This window comes from Eublepharis macularius, chromosome 6, assembly GCF_028583425.1.
Source record: "Eublepharis macularius isolate TG4126 chromosome 6, MPM_Emac_v1.0, whole genome shotgun sequence".
Taxonomy (NCBI): Eukaryota; Metazoa; Chordata; class Lepidosauria; order Squamata; family Eublepharidae; genus Eublepharis; species Eublepharis macularius.
The window spans coordinates 80,967,041-80,985,279 of record NC_072795.1 but is presented as its reverse complement, the minus strand read 5'-3'; the positions used below and the strand labels follow the sequence as shown (position 1 = coordinate 80,985,279).

At 42.4% G+C, this 18,239-nt stretch overlaps 1 protein-coding gene across 1 annotated transcript in view; it reads left to right on the top strand.

Moving 5' to 3' along the window:
• The first annotated feature begins 582 nt into the window (after window positions 1-582).
• The window catches only part of HSPA12A (heat shock protein family A (Hsp70) member 12A), a 63,743-nt gene continuing 46,086 nt past the window's right edge, over window positions 583-18,239 (top strand). Inside the window, exon 1 of the mRNA XM_054983511.1 lies at window positions 583-644. Coding sequence (XP_054839486.1) covers window positions 617-644 — 28 coding nt within the window. The 5' untranslated portion in view covers window positions 583-616. The remainder of the gene's footprint in view (window positions 645-18,239) is intronic.

Here is an 18,239-nt window from a genome sequence, read left to right as displayed (position 1 = left end):
GAAGGCTCTTCTTACACATTACCTGGTTCATTTGTGCACTGAGCGTTTGAAGGCACCACTAGTTGCCTGCGGGTTTGCCGGGTGGACAGACTCATTAAGTGTTGAACATATTCTATGTAGCTGTGATTGTTCAAAAAGAAGGGGGCAGTCCTTAAAATTAAGAGGCATTCTTTTAAATTATTTACAAACACGCGGGATGGTGTTTGGGAACACAACCCTATTCCGCGGGTGACTCGTCGAAAACGCGCCTTTGTCAATTGCAGCCACGATTGCCTCTTGCGCCAGGGAGTGAGGGGGTGGGTGGGAGGCAGCCCACTTCGAAGGGGAGGGGCGCTGCAGAAATCTGAGCAGCAGGGAAGAAAGGCTTGTGAACTGCCGGGTGAAACGCGAAGCCTTCCCTTTGGCTGCTCGCACACAGCCAGACGTGGGTGGGGAAAGAGGAAGGAGCAAAGCCCTGGCCGAGAGGGCAGATCTAGGAAGGGAGCAATTGCTGCAGGATTGCCGCATGCCCGATGGCTCAGGCTGCGGAGTGAGCGGAGCGCTCCTTCCCCTCCCGACTGTTCTCGCCTTGTGTTGCTGAAGAAGCGAGCGGAAGGGGCAGCAGGCGCCTCCAGCTATGGCGGGGACCGAAGGCGTCACGGCAGGTAATGGAGCTGGGGCGGGAGAGGGGGTTGTTTAGGGGTGGGGGAGGTGGATTCTCCTTCCCGAAAATCGGGGCTATCCAAAGCTGAAGCCCTGCCCGAGGATGCCCTGTCGAGGTCAAGGGGGGTCAAGGGGGTGCGAGAGGGGGCAGGAGCTGGCCGGGGGGTGCCGTGCGCCCGACCCTACTGTGAACCGGGGTGGCTTCGGCCGCCGCTGCCAATAGTGCATTTTCCCTGCGAGAGGAACGCTATACTGCAGGCATAAATCTAGTCGGTGCCTGTGTCTACCTTAGAGAGCATCTTAGAATTAGAAACGAAGGGATATACAGATAGGTACGGGCAGCACCTAGCCACACCGCAGGTGTGGTTGATGTATACATAAGCAATAACGAGTGTATCTGGGTAATGTCTGTACGTGAATATAGTGTTATAGCGACGTATGCACAAGATACATAAATTTTGCAGTCCTCTCCCACGCATGCTTACCGAAATGTATGCAAACATGTATGCTCATACAGCGTGTATGTAGAGTACTTCTGCATATAGTGTAATGGCGACAGGAAAAACAACAGTCTACATCCATAGGCGTTAATATGTGCGCAAGCACGTATATGTAGCAGTGGCGGGGGGGGGGCGTTACTGAGACAACTATCTATATCTATTGTTAAGGCTCTTCCAGCAATATGATGGGACGTGCTCATGGAACTTGCTTTGGGGATAGTTTTGAACACGAGAAGCGTAGACAGGCGCTCCCTCATTTGTTAACGGCTCCTGTGCGGACCGGTCTGGGCCGCCAGCTTTTCACTGCAGTGAGCGGAGACGCGAGTCAAGCGGGCGAGGAACAGGCTAGTCTGGCGAGCAGCACCTGGGGACTCACTGGGATAGTCCAGTTTGCAAGCCAAGGAAGTCGGCCTGCTTGCGCCGGGGGTGGGGTGGGTGAGTGGCCCGTGACTCCACGCTCCGCTGAGCCGCCAGGGCGGGCGATCTCCCCTCGCTCCTTCCCTCTGCTTATCGGCTGTTCCATGGGAGTTTTCCCCGGCTTGGCATGGTTTCCTCTTGGCGCTTCCTTGCGCGCTCTGCTCTCAGGAGCTCCGTTCTCAGCTGCTCTCCTTCAGCAAAGGCTGGCCGTCGTCTCAGGCTGTCTTGGGGAGGGGAGGACTGCGCCAGATCGGGAGGAGGAGGGGAAGCGGCAGGCGATAGGATCCCGCGGGAAAAAACAATGCGGCGAAGCCCTAGACACCCCTCCCCCGCGGCATGTCTCTTCGGAAGGCCGGGAGGAGGAGAAGGAGGAGGATGCTCCGCGTGTGCTCTGCGGCTGGGCGGGGCTCGGGGCCGGAGAGCGCTGTCAGGCCGGCAATGCAGTGAATTCCCAGCGTCAGGCACAGCAGCGAGCGCAGAGGCCGCCGCTTGCTTCTTTCTCTCCTGCATGCCAAGCCAGGGAAAACCTGTGGCTGTAGACCGTTGTTTTTCCTGTCGCCATTACACTATATGCAGAAGTACTCTACATACACGCTACATCACTCACGTGATGTTTCAGCATTTCTGAGTTGGAAGAAATGCGGGTAAGGCAGCTGCATAGACACCAGAAATCAAGAAGAGTGCCGAGCAAACCTAATTTAATTTGAAAGATGACCTCTGCACCTCCTTCCTCTGGCCAGTTCCTAATGTTCTTAAAAAGAGAACCTCCTTGGGCACAAACTATGTCTTCTTATCTCCTACAGGGTTCTAAAGACTTCCTTATTGTGAGGGAACACCACTCCAGTCCTTACCGACACAGATAGACGTATCATATTTTAGGACTTCCTCCTCCATTGCCTTCACACTTAATAAAATAGCTAGTTACTCCGCTTAGCTATTGTCATAATAATCTCATTTTTGCTATCATATACAGGCCCAGCTCAAGCTATTTCCATGTAGCTGTTATAGCTGTTGGAACTTGTGCTGCGCTGTCAATGGTAGTACCTATTGATTCTTTTTTACTTTATGAATAGAATGAGGGGAGGAGATTGAAACTGGAAAATCATGGAGGTGGGGTACCCCAGGCCCCAGTCCTGTTTTTCTAATATTCTGTGTAGGGGAGATAACTGAAAGGTATTTTCCACAGTAACCCACTGCTTTTTGAATTCTGACATTCCAGTCAGTTTGGACTGGAATAGCCTTGCTATGATGTGATGCTTGTCATGCTTGAGTGCAAAGAAAATGCAAACTCTTAGAAACTGCAGAGGACTGAAATTTAGTCAGTTTGATGAGCTGCTTGCTTCAGGGAACTCATATAACTTTGAGGCAGATCTGTGCAATTCTACATGACTGTGTTTTACAGGGAGAGACTTAACTAGCTGAGGGCTTAATTCATCACCATGCAGTCAGAAAGTGAATGGTTCATAATAAAGTAATTTGAATGCAGGGCTCCTGAAGCAGAAACAGAAGGCATTGATTTTGAATTGTGGAAAAATGAATATTAAAAGAGCAGCTTTTTATATATACACACACACTGACAGATGCTTTCTGTTTTTCCATTTCTTTTTTTTCAAGATCTTTTAAATCTTTCTCAAATAACAATTTGGAGTGGTCTTTGTTTAGAAGCAAATATTTAAAGCATTAGAGAGGGATACTTCCGATAATGGGTATCAAAGCACATTTAACTGTTATACTATGGATGCTGCATTCCCCCCCCCTCATGATCAGTGAATCTTGTGAAAATGGATGCTCAAAGTAGGGTGGCTTCTGGGGTACCAAGGCATGTGGTTGAATAGAGCCCCTATGTAACATACAAAAAATGCCGATGCCTAGTTTATCTTACTATGACTGTGGGCAGCACTGATTTTTCTTTTTGAGTGAAGAGTGACATTGCTTTTTGAAATCATTTGTATTGAAAAGTTAATGGTGATAAATCTGTTGCTTATTAAAGTACGCATTGATGACAAAACTGCCTAAATCAAAGAAAAGCAGCAAAATGTTGCAGTCATCAAGCATTAATTATTTTTATGGTTTCAGGTCTGACAGCACTGCAGTGCTCCAGTCTCAGCCAGACAGTGAAACTCTTGAGCTGAAGCTTCAGATAATACCAACCCAGAGAACTGAAACTTAGCTGGTTTAAGAGTGACCTCAGACTGGCAATATGCTTAGATATTCAGCACATTATACTGACTATCTTTTAGTAGAAATACTGCTTTTTTAAAACATGGAGACTGTTTACGGCAAGCCAGGAAATGGGAAACCTGTTCTATCTAGGGACACTAAAAATCATGTGAAGGTGTTAACGTTATGAGAGGGTGTTAATGCTATGAGTCTCATCTTTAAGGAGTGAAACTCAACAATACTTACAAAGCTACATTAGTCCACAGAGACAGCAGCATCCAGCAGAGGCTAGAATTTAGCCTAACGGGGGAAAAACCTTTTAGGAGAAAAGAACCATTTAATGGCCTGTAGGAACTTGGTTGCTTTAAGTGTTGGATTCCAGAAAAGGATGGGAACTCCTGCTGGTGGGGAATGACTGACTTGCATTGGAACTAAGTAATACAACTTTATTTTCTTCATTAGGATGGGATACGAGATCTTGACAAAATAGATACTGGAGCTCAGGCCAGCAGGACAAGCCAGAATAAGGCTTGTACAGGAAGCAACACATTCTCTTCAGATACCATTCATCTATGGTGGGATTCTGTTGTACATCTAACCAACACTATGCATACTTACTCCATATAAGAGAGACCATAAGGTTGTATTCTATATCCATTGTCCATTGGTAGCTTGTATAGCAGCTGGCTCTCCTGAGGAATAACCAATGGCCGGGAAGCACATTCTTACTCATGGCTGTTGCTAGATGTGGCAAATGTCCCCAAAGTCCCACCTAACCTCCAAGGCTCTGGAAGAACTACCAAAAGCAGTTTGGAGAGCTTTACAAAGAGGAAATCAGGAGAAAAGGTATCCTGTGCAAATCAGTAGCAGCATTCCCCCTTTCAAACTGACTGGAGACCTCCCCCAGCCACTGCATATTTAAAATTTGAGGATGTTATTTCTGCTTCCCAGCACTCCTGTGATGTGTGGGAGTTACACCCTCAGTCCCTAGGCCCTCCTGGTCATCAAAGTGTCAGGTGCCAACCTAGTAATGGACTATTATAAATTTATTTCCATAAAGATGATTTTTCATTATGGGAGAAATATTTAATTGCAGAAATGAGCAGGAGCCAATGGGGAAAGTATTTTTATTCTAACGTTCATGTTGGTTATGCATATTCTTAACACTAATACTTTTGGAGACGTACCCAGAAATAGAATGCTCATTCTGAGGAATCAGGGAGGTCCTGTGAAATAATTGGTTCTAATTACAAGGCATAGTGATGTATCCAGAACTTGGACAATGTAATGAAGAAGGATCTTCACACTGCTAAGGTTGGAACACAGTATAGATATGTGTCACTTAGTCTGAATTATGAAGCTGCCCGATATGGAGCCAGTCGCCAGATGACTTATCTGTCAAGGTCAGTCTTGTCTACACCACCCTTTCACATCACCTATCTGATCCGTTTCTCTAGAGATGCCAAGGACTGAACCTGAGACTTTCTGCATGCTAAGCAGATGCTCTTCCACGGAGCACTGCTCCTGCCTGCTTCTGAGCCTTCATTATCACTCTAGGAATGATGTCATTCCTGGCAGAACAACAAAGGGAAGGCCCCCATGGGGGGGTATTTTCCTTAACATTGATTGAAATTCCCCCCAAGCGTGCCCCTCTAAAGACACCCCCTGCCTCCCAGTTTGGACCCCAGAGGAGCTGGCAATCCTACTCCCTCTGTGTATGAAAGAAAACAGAACTTCATGAAGAGAGTATAGTCAAATCCACTGCTATACTGTGGAAATAAGGAAGATAATTGAGTTTTGATAGATACTATCTTCAAAATTGTGTGGAACAAGATGTACTATTACAATCTGGGTATCCTTAGTAAGGTCCAGTCCTACAATTAAACTTTTAAAGAACTGAGGCAGAACTTTTGGGCTTGAGTAATCTTTTGTCATAATTGGAAAAAATAAGCCAATTATCTAAGAGGAGGGAGGGCCTTAGAAAAAGTTAATACAATACCTCACCCAAGGAGGGTTGTTGTTCTCTCCTAGGAGGTAGGCATGTCATAAAGTTAGAAACCAGTGAAGTCACCACTCTAGGAAGACTATTGTTTTTGTGCTGACTTCTTTGTGTGTCAGTTTTGCTCTGCTTTGTGTGTCAGTTTTGCTCTAACCTTGTGTTAGACCATCTGCCTGTTTACAACTAAGAGTTCAGTCTTATGCTTGGCAGTGCCTCACCAGTAGAGGGGTGCCAGAAGAGTAAAGAGGTGGTGGTCTAGGCCAGTCCTTGTTGGAACCCCCTGGATCAGAATGGTGTCAACCAACAGCTCTGTGGCTGCTGGGAGCAGAAGGGATAGGAGTAAGGGGCAGGAGGGCTCCCTGCAGGGGACACGCTAACAATGACAAACACCCACACACGTCCCAATTTCTACAACAGTATAGTTGCCTGGGTCTATGGAGAGAATTCCATGATGTTTTGTTCCTTCAAGAGATGTACTATGAATGGACCCCCAAAGGCTATTTGTTACCTTGATAAAGAGAACTTTTCAATCCCAGGGCTATCCAAATCCAAGGAAGGAGTTGCAAGCAGAGTTGCGAGGTCCCCACAACCTAAAAATGGGGAGGAGTGCTGGGGCCAGGGATGACAGATATTTTGTGAGCTTTGTGTCCCAGTCCAATGACATTTCTAGTGCAACCCAGAAGCAATAAGTCATGCCAGGACCAGTTCAATAAAAACCAGCCCCATCACTTCTGGGTCACACCAGAAATGACATCATCTGACTGGGACACAGGCATGTACAACCACATCCTCAGGCTGCATCCTGGCCTGGATCTTCATTTCCCCTCACCAGCCAGGTAAGTGGGGCTCGGGGATTCCCTGCCCTGGTTGCAGGAGATAACAAGAATTATTCTATTAGTTTTGCCGCACGATCATCTCTGTTTTTTTTTTTCTTCAGAAGTCCCATTATGCTCAGTGGTGTTTGCTTCCAGGTACATAGGGTTTTAACCTTAATTCTTGATTTTGTTGTTTCCCCTATAAAATGCTTTAACCATTTTGAAGTGTGAGAATTCCATTAAGGACTTCAGTCAGAGTATGTCATGGTAAAATATTACCCTGGATGAGATAATTCATGTGGTATTCCTGGCAAAGGGCATTTGTCCACAGCATTCATTCCCAAAGCAATATCTAGTAGAGTTCTTTACCACAGCCAAAGTGCTGCATCAGGGTTCATGATGCAGCAGTTCTGATGATGCAGACATTGCTGTAATATTCGGAGGAAGGCAGGACTGAATTATACCTGGGGAACAAATTTAAAGCAAGGGGGTTAAATTCAGTTTGTGATTTTTTTATTCATGGAAGAAAAGGAGGTCTGAAATGTCTTTTTCTGGAAATACTCTCACATATATTCTATTTTGCACCCCTCTCCCTCTCTCTCACACACACACCATTTGGAGACATCTTTGCACGTATCTGCATGTATGAAAAGGTACATTGATCAGGGCAAAAAAAGAATAAATGTGTTGAAAGGAGTGTTCCACCTTTCCTTTTGATCTACCACATTTTCTCTTATCTGGCTCCACTCTCACTGAAAAGTGAGACACAATCTTCCAGAGTCATACTAATGATTTCCAAGGCTTAGTCCATCATAAGTCCATGGGCCCTGTGTCTTTTCCTCCTCCTCTTTGTTTTCTGGCTTCCAAACTACCTACCACAGAACAGCATATCTTATTCATATTCTGTGCACGGCCCGTGGATCCTTTTGCTTTCCCCCCCTCAAACCCTGCCTTACATTGCCCATGGCTTTTTTGGCCCTGCACAACATGTCTTTCTGGCAGGCCACATGGATACATCAATAGAAGTCTATTAAGTTCTCCATATCATTGCCATCACCATCTCCTCACTTCAGTTGTTTGTGGGGAAAATATGCATAAACGAATGTATACTGGTTACTTCATTGCCATGCAACAGTATCTTGAAGCTGATTTGGCAAAAGGATTCATAACTCAACCAGTAGCACCTTCAGTAGTGGCTATTCTCCTCCTCTCAGTAGTGTCAGTCAAAATTTCACTCCTGTTCTGCTTAGCCAAGCTATTCTCACCACAATGGACTTGTGTCTCCCTCTGCCATTATCTGCAAGTAAGTTCTCCAAGAACATTACAGTAACTCATGCTGTAACTGATGAGCAGATGTTCACAAATCCACTTGCCAGTTTATGGGGAAAGTTCCCTGGCCCTATGGCAATCAGGACGTCCAGCAACAAATAGATTCTCCTCCTGAAACTCTTCTTGTGCTGTGGTTTGAAGATGGAAAACAGTAGAGAAGTCTTTTTCTGAGCAGCAGGAGAGACGATGTGACTTACCATTTCCATACCCTACTAGAAACCACAGAAGTCTCCTCCTCTCTTCAGATCTCTCTTATAGTTACCAGACTGTACCAGACTTCTGCCAACAGTCATGAGTGAATTTGTGCAAGTCCAGTTGTACCTTTTTAACCTGAAAGGTCTGTTTCTTTTTAAATTTTAGAATGGCATGTTCCTGAAAACCATTATCTAGCATTTTCTGCCCATCATTCAGCCATCTCCAGAGGTGTCTTAGATTAATACTCATTGGTCATAGGATTCAAGGAAAACTGGTTAGATGATTTTCCAGTAAACAAGTAATATACATGCCCCTGACAATGTCTCAGTAATATGTAACAGATAGTATAATGGTTAAAGGAGTTGGAAAAAAAAACAGGAAGTGAAATCATAGAAGGTACAAGTCTGCAATGAAGGTATCAAATTTAACAAAACTCAATTCCAGAACAATCAATGATTCCTGTATTTAGAACATGTTTTAGGTTGGCCTCTTGTTAGACAGAAAGAACATCTCTCATAAATAAAAGAGTAGAACAAATATGCCATTATAGAAGTAAAACAGGCCCATGTTAAGAGTGTGATGCTGTACTATAGAACCTTATATCACTGCTACATTCTGAAGAGGTTTGTAATCCATAATGCTGTTGTGGTCCAGGAGCCAATGTAGATCTTAAACCCATTATGTGGCTTTAGGTGAATTGGGTTTATTAGTCTCAGTTCCAGTGAGTAATACAGAGCTGATTTTACAAATCAAGGCACTGGTGGGTCAATATTATAAAGGCTACAAAGCTCTACAGATGAAGAATGCTAGTAGTAGAAATAGAGTTTTGCTGGAGGCCAAGATCTAGGTAGAATCTAGATAAAACCACCAAGTGAATACCAAGAACTTAGTTTCGTATTTTACCATACTATGGATGATGAGATGAAAACAGAAGGGAAAGGATATTCAGTTATGGAAGATTATTTCTTGAATCTTGCTGTTCCTTCATGGCACTGCGGTGAGCTTTAAACAGAACCCCCTACTGTTTTGATTACAGGATGTGTCAGTGCTGTACTATGGTGTCCATGGAAACCTAAGAAAAAGTGCTATATTAGCTATATTGTGCTAAACTGGAATGCATTCTATTAAATTGTCTCCAGCAATCTCAAATCAGTGACTTCTTTCTCAGAAGATGTTCTGGAAAGTACTAAATGATGCCTGAATGTCTTTTTTTTTTTTACACTGAGGTTTGTAAATCTGTGAAATAGTTGTTATAATTACAGCACCAGTCCAAAAAAGTCCACACATTGGACTACATTTAACTTTTTATATCCTCTCGGATTCTGATAACCAAACCTGGAGAGGAATGTGAAGTGGGGAGAAGCTCTAAAATGAGTGCAGTCCTTACATTATTGAACTATTATTGAACAAATTGAAAGACACACATGCCTCCAGAGCTGCAGGAGCTGTGGTGGGAGCTGGGGAGACCTCCGGCACAACGGCCCAGCTCATGGCCACCTCCGGAGCCGCTGGAGCAGTGGTCCAAGCCCGGATGGCCACTGGAGCAGCGGCGCACCTGGGGATGGCCTCCATAGCCACAAGCATGGCAGAAGAAGCCTTGGAGATCTCCGATGCCCCCATCAGCCCCGCAGCAGCTCAGAAGGCGGCTGGGAACGCCGGCAGGGCACACCAGCCTTCATGAGACAGGCAGGTGGCACTGGGGCTCCCAAGAAACGCCAGCCACATGAGAGTCTGCCTGAGAGGGGCAGAGCCGGGGCAGCCCCAGCCAAGACCCAGCCAGCCCCACTCAGCAAGAGGAAGGAAAATGTTGAGGGTGGGGCCAGGGCTTAGAAGGAATTGAGAGGCACTCTGGAATAGGCCAGCTCAACTGGCAATACCTCAGGGAAAGGGAGGAGAACATCAAGGACAGGTCAGCACTGGGAGGAGGTGGGAACCAAGACTTGGGATGGCCCCATAAATGCGGGCAGGAAAGGGAAGCCGAGGAAGAGTGTTGGGAAACAAGAGTGGGTGAGAGAGAGAAGCGAGACAAGACAAGCTAGAGAGAGAAAAGGGGGAATACGGTCTACCTGATGGAGGGAGAGAGGAAAGTAGGTGCTGTAAACCCCTGTCCTCCTTCCCATTCTGAGACACCCCCTTTACCTAAACCCACTGCTGAAGCCAACCTGGAAGGCCAACCACCCCCAGGCACTGATGTCTTCGGAGCTGAGACTGACATACCTTTATACAAGCTGCAACAATATATAGGTATTATTTTAACCCATTGCTGGGTGAAAATGGAGAAACTCTGACAGAGAACAGAGCAGGCAGAATCAATGCCTACTTTGCTTTCGTTTTCTCCCTGAAGGAGAGAACAGGCCCACCTAGAGATGGTGTAATGTTTTTAAGCAAATGTGTGTATGTGTCTTTAAAGGCTTGGTATGGTATAGATGAAGAGGGGGTGAAAGAGAGGGATGAGTGAGTGATATGATTGGTTGATGACAGTGTGAGTGGTGTGAATGCAGTTTTAGACTGAGAGTGGAGAAAAAAGATTCAGTCAGAGCAAGAGAGGCAAGCTGCGTGCAGCCTTAGCACGTTTAAGTATTTCAAAGAAAAAATATTGAGTCTAGTTTTAGTAGGCAAGCTGTATTGTCTGAGATAAATTGTTTATGTTGTCTGAGAGAAATATAACCTGTGTGGTAGCCTGAACTGTGCGTTTGTGAAAGAACAGTCAGGAGAAAGGCAAACTGTGAGTATACCTGAGAAAAGGTCTTACTTGTAATTGAGAGAGAAGTTAATATCAAAAGCAGGCAAACTGTGTGAAGCCTGAGAGAAGATCTGTGTGACTGGGTTTAAATAAAGTAACTTTTAAGAACTGAGAACTACTCTTTTGAAACCATCAGGTTTTAGAAATAATATGAAACCAATACACTTCTTATAAAAATAAATATTTACTTTGTTTTTTATATATCCCAGAGAATCTGCCATTCCTATATCCCATTCCTTTCCTCAGGGCTGCATAGTACCACAAAGGGCTCTGACCCTTGGGCACGTTACCAAAGGGGATATTTAAATAAAATATCTTGGACTATAATATTCCTGGTGGCAGCAATCTACCCAAAGGGTGTAAGAGAAAGATTAAAGGCAAAACCTACCCAAGAGAAAGAAAGGGTTGTAACAGATGGGTTCAGGACTGCTGGTTGACATGGGCAGAGAAGTGGAGAACACCTTGTTGCGCTGGATGTGTACAAGTCTGGGCCAGATGGGGTACACCCAAGAGTGCTTAAAGCACTTTCAAAATAACTTACAGACTCTTTGTCGATCATCTCCCAGACCTCTTGGAGGACAGGTGATGTGCTAGAAGACTAGAGGAGGGCAAATGTAAGCCCAACCTTTAAGAAAGGGAATAAGGATGATCCTGGGAAATATAGGCCAGTCAGCCTTACCTCTCTCCCAGGGAAGATACTGGAGCAGATATTAAAGGTGTCACTCTGAAAGTATCTGATGGATAACATGGTGATATGGGGAAGCCAGCAAGGATTTGTACCCAACAAGCCCTGCCAGACCAACCTCTTCTTCTGTGGTTGAGTGACAGGCTTACTGGATTGTGGGAATGCCGTCAATGTAATTTATCTGGATTTCAGTAAAGCTTTTTACAAGGATACTCATGATGTTCTGAAGGGCAAACTGGTGGACTGTGGACTGGACTCTAGGATGGTTAGATTGATAGGGAACTGGCTGGATAACTGCACCTAAAGAGTAGTTGTCAGTTGCATCATTTCTAAGTGGAGGGAGGTGTCAAGTGGAGTGCCACAGGGCTCAGTTCTGGGCCCAGTGCTTTTCAATATTTTTATAAATGATCCAGATGAGGGTATGAGGGGATTCCTCATTAAACTTGAAGATGACACCAAACTGGGAGGAGTAGCAACCACCCTTTAAGATAGGGATAGAATTCAATGAGTTCTGAGCTCAGTGGGAAAATGGGCAGATTTTTAAAAGGTAAAGGTACAAGCACCAAGTCATTACTGACCCATGGGGGGATGTCATATCAGATTTTCTTGGCAGACTTTTTGTTATGGAGTGGTTTGCCATTGCCTTCCCCAGTCATCTACACTTTACCCCCAGGAAACTGGGTACTCATTTTACTGACCTTGGAACGATGGAAGGCTGAGTCAACCTTGAGCTGGCTACCTGAACCTGGCTTCCACCAGGATCGAACTCAGGTCGTGAGCAGAGCTTGGGCTGCAGTACTGCAGCTTACCACTCTGCACCATGGGGCAGAATTAAAAAATTCTTTTAAATTATTTCAATGTATAAACATACAAACAAAGTATAAACTATAATCATTTATATACAAAATTCAAAATCGTACATTTATATAGAACTTACTTAAATTTAACTTTTAATATTTCAATTTTATTTAAATATCTTTTTTTATCTTTCCCATCTACCTTCATATCTAATAAAATTTTTGTTATAATCTTATATTACCTAACTCTTTCCTCCTATCATTCTCTGTGTCCTTCTGTCATTCTCTGTTTTAATTCAATTTTGTTGGAAAGTGGACAGATTTGAATAAGATTCGATTTAACATGTAGAGGAGAACAACTAAGATGATCAGGGGCCTGGAGACCAAGCCCTACGAGGAAAGACTGAAGGACCTGGGAATGTTCAGTTTGGAGAAGAAGAGGCTGAGGGGAGACATGATTGCTCTCTTTAAGTATTTAAAAGGCTATCACTTAGAGAAGGGAAGGGAGCTGTTCCTGTTGGCAACAGAGGATAGGATTCGAAACAATGAGTTTACACTACAGGTGGAGAGGTTCTGGCTGGACATTAGGAAAAGCTTTTTCACATTAAGAGTCACCCACCAGTGGGGTCTGTTGCCTAGGGATATGGTGGGTTCCGTCTCACTGGCAGTCTTCAAGAAGCTGCTGCACAAATACTATTGGAGGATGCTTTAGGCTTTTCCTACATTGAGCAGGCAGTTGGACTAGATGGTCTGTAAGGCCTCTTCCAACTCTATGATTCTATGAAGAAGGTTCAAAGAATCATTTGAGATGAGGCAGACATGTAGAAATCTGCTTGCAGTAATAAATTATATTAAAATACTGAATACTTGAAATCCTCACAGGATCCAAGAGACAGTAATTTATGGTTTGCCTTGCCAAATTTAGTATCTGCTGGGCTTCAATAAATTAGGAAGACATTTCAGATAGTAATGTAAATCTGTATAGTCACCAGCTATTTGGAATTTAGGTCAACTGGAAAATCTGCTGAAAGGATTGAACATGTATGTATAAAAATTCACTGCTCAGAAGAATCAAGGAGCTTTTCAGGCACTCATAAGTAAGAATTTGGAGATCAAGAACTTCTCAGCACCCAACTTCAGTAAGCAGGATTGTCTGCATTACAGACAATGTTAATGGGAGTGGGGAAACCATTCCTAGTGACTTGCTGTAAAGACAACAATTGCTTTCTGACCTAAAGGCTTTATGACTGTAATGGCTGATACAGTTCATCTAATCCCTAAAAACAATATAACATTTGTGCACAGCTCATATATCTGCTTGGGAGAATCACAGTCTAATCAAAGCAGGCACCCCAACCCCTTCACAAAATACCTCCTTTTGCTTCCCAATGTGTGCGCTAAAAACATTTAACTACATGCCCAAAGATGGAACAAAAGCAGATTTTTCAGCTCCCTCAGGCACTGACAAAGGGAAAAAAATGTGAGATGGGGTTTGCCATCTCTTTTTTTTAAAATTTTTATTGGAATTAGAAATATTTTGTCATTTATAACAATCAAATTACTTTAATATTCCAGTTCTAACCCCCTCCCTTTCCCCCCCCCGTTTATTGACTTCCAACAGTTTTCCAACCCTTTGTCTATTCTTCCCCTACTCATTTCAACTTATTTTGTCAATTAAACATATACTTTCACACTCTTCTAAGCTAGTCTATTATAACACAGTGCTAAGTCAATTTCCCTTCACTTATCAACTAACTAATACATTCCTGGCATGTTATTCAATAGTAATAATACTGGTAATATTCTCAATATCCTGTACTCTAACTTATTCATTCTAATGTCATCAATATGGGACAAACAATTTATCCCTCCTTATACATAACTTGAGTACTCATAAGTGATGAATACATTTATAAGTCAACCAATTTAACTTATACTCTATATGTTACTCTTTACTTCCTCTTATATCTCTTATCTTTATAACATAAAGTCAATCAATTTGACCCATATTCTGCACATTTCTAAATCGCTATAACCAAAAATACCTTCAGCATAAGTCAATCAATTTAACCTATATTCTATATGCTACTTCTCATTCCCCCCCTTCTTGTATTCATAAATTTTAATTCTGTTAATTCTCAATTACACCCCTATCTGCCAGCAACATAATTAATTAATTAATTTCTATTCTTATATATCACATAATAACTATTACTTAATACTGTATAGAATAATCAAATAGAATAATTGCTTAGTAATTCTTCTTTAACTCTCCTCCCCCCGGTATAGTCACTTCTCTCTTCTTTTGTTTTTCTTCAATAATTTTCAAACTGCCACAGTTCTCCTCCCACCTCCCATTTTTTCACCAAATATTGTTTCAGCTTCTCCCAATCTGTGTTAAACTGTCCTGGATCAAGGTCTCTTAGTTTTCTTGTCAGTTTATCCATCTCCGCCATGTACAGCAATTTGTGAATCCAGTCCTCGATAGTTGGCACTTCTTGTACTTTCCACTTTTGCACGTACAAAAGTCTAGCCGCTGCTGTCATGTAAAAAAGCAATGTCCTATGTTGTGCTGGAATATCTTCCATTCCCAAGTTCAGTAGCAGGAGTTCTGGGTTCTTATTAACTTGAAACTGTAAAATCTCACTTATTACTCTTATTATTTCCCCCCAGTACTGCCTGACTACCTCACAAGTCCACCACATATGGTACAAAGATCCTTCATGCTTTTTACATTTCCAGCATTTATTAGACATGTTCACATTCCCTAGCGCAATTTTCTTTGGTGTCAGGTACCAACGATAGATCATTTTATAGACATTCTCTTTAATGTTAGTGCATGTCGTAATTTTCAAAGTATTTTTCCACAAGTATTCCCACGCCTCCATTGTTATTTCTTTATTAAAATTTATAGCCCACTTCACCATTTGCACCTTAACTACCTCTTCTTCAGTATACCATTTTAACAACACTTTATAGACCTTTGAAATTTCCTTTTTGTCTTCTTGTAAAATTACTTCCTCCAAGTCCGAATTCTCCATTCGTACTCCTCCCTTGGCACAATCCGATTTATAAAGGTCTCTGAGCTGTCTATATTGAAACCAGTCATAGTTTGGAGACAACTCTTCTTGCGTCTTTATTCTTAATTTAGAAAATTCTATTCGTGTTATCTCCTTATACGTTAGACACTGTTGTTCATTATCAACAGTTCTCGGATCTATCACTTCATAAGGAACCACCCAGGAGGGAATTCCTTCTTGTAGGTAATCTCTGTACTTTTTCCATATTGTGAAGAGGCTTCTCCGAATGTAATGGTGTACAAACATAGAGACCGCTTTTACTTTATCATACCATAAGTATGCATGCCATCCAAATATTTTTTTGTATCCCTCTAAGGCCAGCAATTTGCGATTTTTAAGCATCATCCAGTCCTTCAGCCAAACCAAGCAGATTGCCTCATAGTAAAGTCTTAGGTTGGGCAGTTGCATTCCGCCTCTCTCTTTCGCGTCCTGTAACACTTTCATTTTCACTCGAGGCTTTTTGCCTGCCCAAACAAAGTCCGATATCTTTCTCTGCCATTTCTCAAACTGCTTGGAATCCCGAATAACTGGTATTGTCTGTAACAAAAACATCACTCTTGGCAGCACATTCATCTTGACTGCTGCAATTCTTCCCAACCATGACAAATTCAATCTATTCCATTTAATCAAGTCTCGCTCTATTTGAGTCCACAATTTCTCATAATTGTTCTTGAATAGATCTATATTCTTTGCAGCCAGCTCAATTCCCAAATATTTCACCTTATTTGTTACTTCACAGTCTGTTATTTCCATAAGTTGCTGTTGTTTTTGTTTAGTCATATTTTTACACAGTATCTTTGACTTCTTTTTGTTTACAAAAAAACCTGCCAAATCTCCAAATTCTGTGATTTTTTCTATTACCCTTGGCATGTTTTCAATTGGATCTTCCACAATTAACATTATATCGTCTGCAAATGCTCTAACCTTATAGGAAAAGTCTTTTATCTTTATTCCACGGATTGCATTATCTTCTCGGATCTGTATCATCAAAATTTCCAAAACCATTATAAACAACAGTGGAGACAACGGGCAACCTTGTCTTGTACCTTTGCCTATAGTCAATTTCTTAGTCACCTCGTCATTCACCACAATTGCTGCACTCTGGTCTCTGTAGATTTCTTTTACTGCTCTGATAAATCTTTCTCCCAACTGTAGCTGTTCCATAGTGGCGAACATAAAATCCCAGTTCAAATTGTCAAATGCTTTTTCAGCGTCCACAAAGAAGAACCCAACCTCCTTATCACAACGCCTATCATAATATTCAATAGCATTTATAACTGTCCTTAAATTGTCTCTGATTTGTCTATTCGGTAAAAAACCAGCTTGTTCTTCCCCAATAACTTCGGATAGCCATCCCTTTACTCTTTCCGCTAAGATCTTCGCAAAGATCTTATAGTCATTGTTAAGTAAGGAAATAGGTCTGTAATTTTTGACGTTAGTCAAGTCCTGTCCTTCTTTAGGGATCAATGATATATTAGCTTCACTCCAAGTATCTGGAATTCTTTGGTCTCTCATAACACCATTGATCACTTCTTTTAGGAATGACACCAGTTCATTGACCATTACCTTATAAAATTTAGCTGTGAGTCCATCAGGCCCTGGCGCCTTACCCAGATTTGTTGACTATATTGCCTTCCTTATCTCTTCCTCTGTCACTTCACTATTCAATTTATTTCTCCAATCTTCCGAGATCACTGGGAGCCTCATTTTCCCCAGATATGTCGCTATTGAATCTTTATTCACCTCTTTTTTATTATACAATTTAGCGTAAAATTTGTAGAAGGCTCTACTAATAGCAGTCTGTTCCAGATATACTTTATTATCCTCACAAATTTTATTTATTGTCTTCTTCTCCTTTCTCTTCTTCAATTGCCATGCCAAATATTTCCCAGGTTTATTTGCTCCTTCAAACGACTTTTGATTCATTCTCTTCAGATTCTATTCCAGTTCTTTATTATTCATTGCTGTCAACTGTTCTTGTAAAATTTTAATGTCTTGGTAAACTTTCTTCTTCCCTGGTCTTTTCTTTAGTAGTATTTCTTTGGCTTTTATTTTCTCTGTAATCTCCTGTCTCTTCTCCTCTTGTTTTTTCCTGGCTCTTCCGTTTAAGTCCATTAGTATGCCTCTAATTACTGCCTTATAGGTATCCCATACCTTGTTGGTTGGTACTTCTCGATTCATGTTGTATTGTATGAAGAACTTAGTTTCCCTTCTCAACATCTCCAAGTTTTCTCCCTCTTGCAACAAGTCCTCATTTATTCTCCATCCTTTCCTCTTAGTTCTTTCCCCAAACTTCCACATAATTGGATTGTGATCTGAGCCTACCATAGGCATTATTTCCACCTCTTTAGTCCATAACACTAAGTCCTTTGAGGCCCAGATCATGTTGATTCGTGATAAAGTAGAGTGTCTTGCGGAGAAAAATGTGAATTGTCTGCCCTTGGGATTCTGTATTCTCCATACATCTTCCAAAGTTTCCTGCTGCATTAATACAAAAAAAGTTTTTGGTAGTAGTCCTCTTTTCTTTTGTGCAGTTGCTGATTTCTTGTCCTGCTCCAAATTTGTAACTCCATTGAAGTCTCCTGCAAGAATTATCTGGTCGTGAGAAAGTTCATCTAATTGCTTCCTCAAATCCTCAAAGAAGCTTTCTTTTGCTCCATTAGGTGCATAGATTCCAATCACCAGCACTTTCTTTAAATTCCACCGCTAAAAATCTAGCTTCTGGGTCCTTAAACACTAACTTTGGCTGCAGCTCCTCTCTAATATACAAGACCACTCCCCTTTTTTCTTTTTTGTGGCCGCTGCAAAATGAGTGCCCAATTTGCTCAGTTTTAGATATTTTACATCCTGTTTTCTAATATGAGTCTCTTGTAAACA